The 6000-nt window shown below is 43.6% G+C and overlaps 1 protein-coding gene across 2 annotated transcripts in view; it reads right to left on the bottom strand.

Moving 5' to 3' along the window:
• LOC115115545 (metal transporter CNNM4) overlaps positions 1-2518 on the bottom strand; it is an 82381-nt gene extending 79863 nt beyond the window's left edge. Inside the window, exon 1 of one of the 2 annotated variants that reach the window (XM_065026847.1) lies at positions 1095-2518. In XM_065026847.1, the coding sequence (XP_064882919.1) occupies positions 1095-2490 (1396 nt within the window). In that variant the 5' untranslated portion in view covers positions 2491-2518. The remainder of the gene's footprint in view (positions 1-1094) is intronic. The other variant, XM_065026848.1, reaches the window with a different exon arrangement.
• Positions 2519-6000: the final 3482 nt, after the last annotated feature.

The following is a 6000-nucleotide window of genomic DNA, read 5'->3' on the forward strand; positions in this document are numbered from 1 at the left end:
TGCCTGCCAGCCACCTCTGAAGACCTTCCAGAGAATGAGCTTATGTGCTGCCATACTGACACTTATAATGACATTAACTACAACTTTACTCAGTCCTATTGTGATAGGCTGGCTAGGCTACATTACCAGACCGTAGTAGGATGCAGACTGCCTTGTTTATGTCTGTATGGGCCTACATTGTTCAAGGTTGAGTGAGAGGTCTGAATGAGAATTACAAGGCTACTGAGGTTCTAATTCTGAATCAATGAAAACAGAGAACGAGACACACAATGTCATCCCAGTCACATGACTGATAACGAAGAGGAGGAAGAGATGCCCCTCCTCCATTCATATATAGAGAGAAACACATACACTGTGACCGTTTGTTTCTGTCTGTCTGCCTGGCAGCGAATGAGAGCTGAAGAAGCCATCTACAGTCTGTCTGTCTGTCTAGGTGTCTGACCTTGAGACAAAACCCTGGGAGAGAGTGATTAATTAAAACACATCCCTGGGAGAGAGAGTGTGTGTGTGTGTGTGTGTGTGTGTGTGTGTGTGTGTGTGTGTGTGTGTGTGTGTGTGTGTCTAAAGAAGCTAGGTGAATGAGAAGTTTGTACACTACAGTGTGTGAGATATGGAATCCAAAGGGGTGAACCAGGAACAGGGTGGAGTCGAGCGGCTCATAGAATGCAGCCTACTCATCGATGCCATGTAAAAACATCAAACAAGCCCACAAAGAATCCATAACATCTCTCTCAACATTCACTGACACTAATGGAGAGAAAACATGCATTTCTGGGCCCAAATATTTGGATGTGTGTGTCTGATAAAAAGTGACAAGTCTCTATTTCTCACACACACACACGTTAAATCCTATTAGGCCCAATCACCTGACCTCACTCTTCCATAGGAAGAGCCCCCATCAGCCACTGCTGTCCCTGACAAGGTAAACAAACTAGGTAAAAGGTAGTAAACTAGATAAATAACTTATTTACTGATCAGGTAAACAAACCAATTAATGTAAACAAAACCACCTTCCCTCCACGTGAGCCCCAGGCAGAAGTAGTGCACTATAAAGGGAATCGGGTGTCATTTGGGATTCAGCCTCCAAAACAAACCTTTCTTGAACTCCTCCAACATGGAATCCAGCTTGGTGTCGTGGAACACGAAGTGAACCGGGTGGTTGTAGAACTTGGTGATGGTCTTCAGCGTCGTACAGTCATCCGGATCAACGAAAGCCAGGTCCTTGACAAACAAGATATCCACAATGTTGGACCTCTCGTCCTCAAACACCGGTATGCGCGTGTAACCGCTCTCCATGATCTCTGACATGGTGTTGAAGTCCAAGACAGCGTCGCTGTGGATCATGAAGGAATTACTGATCGGCGTCATGACATCTTCAACGGTTTTGGTCCTGAGCTCAAGCGCCCCCTGGATCATGTTGAGTTCCTCTTTGACCAGGTCGTTGTACGGTTCCGTTACTCTCAGCATCTCCACCAGCTTCTCCCTGTTGTACACGGTACCGATCTCCTGGCCCAAGATGCAGTCCAGGAGTTTACTGATGGGCCATGACAGGGGGAAGGTCACCAACATGAAGAACTTGGTCACCATGATGGTGTTGGCTCCTACAGCCAGTCCGTGGCGAGAGCACAGCGCCTGGGGAACGATCTCCCCGAATATGACAATACCTATAGTGGAGGCGACCACTGCTCCCAGACCTGACCCTATCAAGTCATCCAGGAGGATGGTGAGAGTTGTGTTGACTAGCACATTACCAAGAAGTAAGGAACATAAAAGATAGTTCCCTTTTCTCCGAATGGGTTCGATCTTGCTGGCGTACCTCTTCTCCTTTTCGGTACCGCAGTTCTGGACTATCCGGAGCTCCATAGGATCTAGGGCCATGAGTCCCAGGTTGAGCCCGCTGAACATACCTGACAGTACCAACAGAGCGCAGATGAGGATGCACTGGAACCACATAGGAAGCATAGATTTCTTTTCCTCCACCACTCGCAGCCTCCCGTCATCCTCACCCAACAGGTACCACTTGCCATCTTGACTGTCCCGGACGCAGAGCCCATACTCCTTCTTGAGCTCGCGCTTCCGTAGCGGCTTGATTTTCAAACTCACCACCCCGGAGGTTCCGAGGTGGCTCACGTTCATGCCACCCCGAATAACGATATCTTTGGTATATTCGGCGCAAGTCCTGTTAAAATTAGCATTATTGTTGGTAACATCAACATGTTCATGTTCCATGAACTTGATCTGTGACGAGGTGTCAGGAAGAATCTGCAGCCCGTAGAACCTCATGAAGATGTTGCTCTCCTCTGTTACTTGGATCACCCCGTCGTCCGTGGTAGTAGCTGGCTTGTCGCTCCTCTCCAGCCGCATGCCGAAGACCTGGGTGGGGCTACCGGTCTCAGGGATCCCCGTCTCGGCTTCTGTGCCCGCCGTACACCATAGTAAAATGATTAAAGTTAGCGTGTACCCCTGCCAACCACTCCAGTCTGTCGCCATGTTTGTTTCACTCTAAGCGAACTCGGAGATGACGTCACCTACGGACTTTGCACAGCCCGCCCGTCATTAACATAATGCTGCGGATCGTCCAATCCGCATTCCGAAACGTCACGTAATAAAATTGAGCGAGCCCCTCTTGTTTTCTTAAGGTGGACTGCTAGTATTGTTTTTAAGGTGTCCGTACACAAGGGTATCAATAGCGTTTGTGGCATGTATAAATGTTATTTTAGTTATTGAGATGGAACAGTGTTGTTGTTTAAAGCGGCAATCTACATTTGAGACAATAACCATGCGTTTTTCCCCGCCACTGGTTCGGTAGAAAGTTGACGTTTGGGGCCGCAGAAATAAATGTAGCCACTCTCAAATTCATAGTCATAACGTTATATGCATACAAGAACTGATCTTCCATGGTATCAAAATGATAGATTTTCGGCTATACAGTGTTTGTTTACATTTACTTTGTTTACAAACATTGAAGTTAAACAATGTTGTATTTTGGGTTCTGGTACGACAGTTGAACTAAGCCCATGAGTCATTTCTAAGTTATATTCTTCAAGAATCATTGGGTATATATAATTAACTATAAGTCCAAAAATGTATGTAGCAACTGCAGATTTCCCTTTAAAGTCTGAGTTGTGTTGCACCTGCTCCTATTTGCAGTCAACTGCACCTTGTTGTTAGGAAACATCATCATCACATAAATGTCCCACTCTGATTGTAGAGTGACGAGATGATTCCCAAATTCTGATATTGAACCTGGTTTATTGCTATTTCTAACTGACTACATGATGATCTACTGCTCTACCACTAACCTGCAAGATATTGCTGAACATTTGGACATATCGTTTTGATTTATTTATTAATGTATTTTAGTATTTGTAATTTAAATACGTTAAGTACTTTTATTTGAGTATTATAATCATTATTCTAAAAAAAAAAATAAGAATAATAAATAGACTAGCAAATTGTATTTGAAAGTATTTTCAAACACTTATTTGAAATACCTGGGTTAAGTGTATGGAAGTTTAATTGAGTCAATGTATTTGAATATTTTCAGATAAAGGCTATTTGAATTAAGGTTGCAAAGGGAATGTTTATTACTGGTATCTTTTAAAGTTTACTTGTAAACTAACATAATTTTTGGTATCTTTTACGACATCTAGTGGCTATTTTGGGTATTTCAGATAATCACAAATGAAATTGTATTTGACACACGCACTGAATGAATACAATGCTTTTTACAGGCCCTTAAACCAACAATGCTGTTTTAAGAAAATAACAGTTAAAAAAATATTTACTAAATAAACTAAAGAATGTTCACAAAAAAGTAACACAATAAAATAAGAATAACGAGGCTATATGCAGGGGGTATTTGCAGGGGTTTGATTTGATGAATTGTTCAGCAGTCTTATGGCTGCTAAGGAGCCTTTTGGACCTAGACTTGGCGCTCTGGTACTGCTTGCTGTGCGGTAGCAGAGAGAACAGTCTATGACTTGGGTGGCTGGAATCTTTGACCATTTCTTGGGCCTTCTTCTGACACCGCCTAGTATAGAGGTCCTGAATGGCAGGAAGCTTGGCCCCATCGTTGTATTGGGCTGTACGCACTACCCTCTGTAGCGCCTTAAGGATGGCGAACAGTTGCCATAACAGACGTGGATGCAACTGGTCAGGATGATCTCGATGGTGCAGCTGTAGAACTTTTTGAGGATCTGGAGACCCATGCCAAATCCTTTCAGTCTCCTGAGGGGGAATAGGCTTTGTCGTGCCCTCTTCACAACTGTCTTGGTGTGTTTGGACCATGATAGTTTGTTGGTGATGTGGACACCAAGGAAGCTTGAATCTCTCGACACGCTCCACTACAGTCGCATCGATGTGAATGGGGTTAGTGTTCGGCCCTCCTTTTCCTGTAGTCCAGGCGTCTGTAATTATCTCTGGCCTTATCACATTTCAAATATATGAAATAATCTAATTAGATGATTTAGAAAAATAGTTGAATGACAAATCTGTAAAACAATATCCTAAATATAAACCATTAACTGGTGTTTAATATTAGAGTTTCAGCATGAAATAGGTTTCAGAAAATGTTAGACACTTTAATTTGTTTTACTATGTCAGTATGTATTTGTTGTCAATGTTTTGGCGTCAAACTGGTGGCAGTTGTGAAAAAAGTCAATAGTTGGATAAGTTGCAGAGGTAATTACATGTTTTCTCCATTGTTCCATATCTACCAGAAACCCGTGGATAATATGGACAGATATGAAAAATGAATACCATATATGGGGAAAAAAATATAAGGGTTATTTAAGTATAAATTACCAAAGTTACAATAGATTGCCCTAGATTTTCTGTTAATTACCAATATTACTGAAGATTCCTGTAACTTTGATAAATTACCGGTAGTTTTGCAACGCTAATCTGAATACTTGTTTTTGAAATGTATTGAAAAACAATTGAAATACCTTAAATAGTATGTGAACCCAGGTCTGCTGCAGCGTCAATGCAGGTACCCAATACCCATCTTGACAGTTATGTGAGTAACTGGTAGCAGGCCACTGTGTACTAGTATGCGTCGTGCGCGTGGCATCTGAGGTATGTATGTCCATTGCCCCTGTTACCCTGCCCATGACCTGCCCTGACACACTTTTTCCTGGAAAAGTACTGTAGCTGAGTCTTGGGCCAGCTGTCATATTACAGGAGTCAGGAGAAAAAACATGCTAGAATAGATCCTGGTCCTGGTCCTGCTCGTCTCAAAATAGATCCTGGTCCTGTGGGTCTCATAATAGATCCTGGTCCTGTGGGTCTCATAATAGATCCTGGTCCTGCGGGTCTCATAATAGATCCTGGTCCTGCGGGTCTCATAATAGATCCTGGTCCTGCAGGTCTCATAATAGATCCTGGTCCTGCGGGTCTCATAATAGATCCTGGTCCTGTGGGTCTCATAATAGATCCTGATCCTGGTCCTGCGGGTCTCATAATAGATCCTGGTCCTGGTCCTGCGGGTCTCATAATAGATCCTGATCCTGGTCCTATGGGTCTCATAATAGATCCTGGTCCTGATCGTGTGGGTCTCATAAAAGATCCTGGTCCTGTGGGTCTCATAATAGATCCTGATCCTGGTTCTGCGGGTCTCAAAATAGATACTGGTCCTGTGGGTCTCATAATAGATCCTGGTCCTGGTCCTGTGGGTCTCATAATAGATCCTGATCCTGGTTCTGCGGGTCTCATAATAGATCCTGGTCCTGTGGGTCTCATAATAGATCCGTCCTGTGGGTCTCATAATAGATCCTGGTCCTGTGGGTCTCATAATATATCCTGATCCTGGTCCTGTGGGTCTCATAATAGATCCTAGTCCTGTGGGTCTCATAATATATCCTGGTCCTGTGGGTCTAATAATAGATCCTGGTCCTGTGGTTCTCATAATAGATCCTGGTCCTGCGGGTCTCATAATAGATCCTGGTCCTGATCCTGTGGGTCTCATAAAAGATCCTGGTCCTGTGGGTCTCATAATAG

This window comes from Oncorhynchus nerka, linkage group LG13, assembly GCF_034236695.1.
Source record: "Oncorhynchus nerka isolate Pitt River linkage group LG13, Oner_Uvic_2.0, whole genome shotgun sequence".
Taxonomy (NCBI): Eukaryota; Metazoa; Chordata; class Actinopteri; order Salmoniformes; family Salmonidae; genus Oncorhynchus; species Oncorhynchus nerka.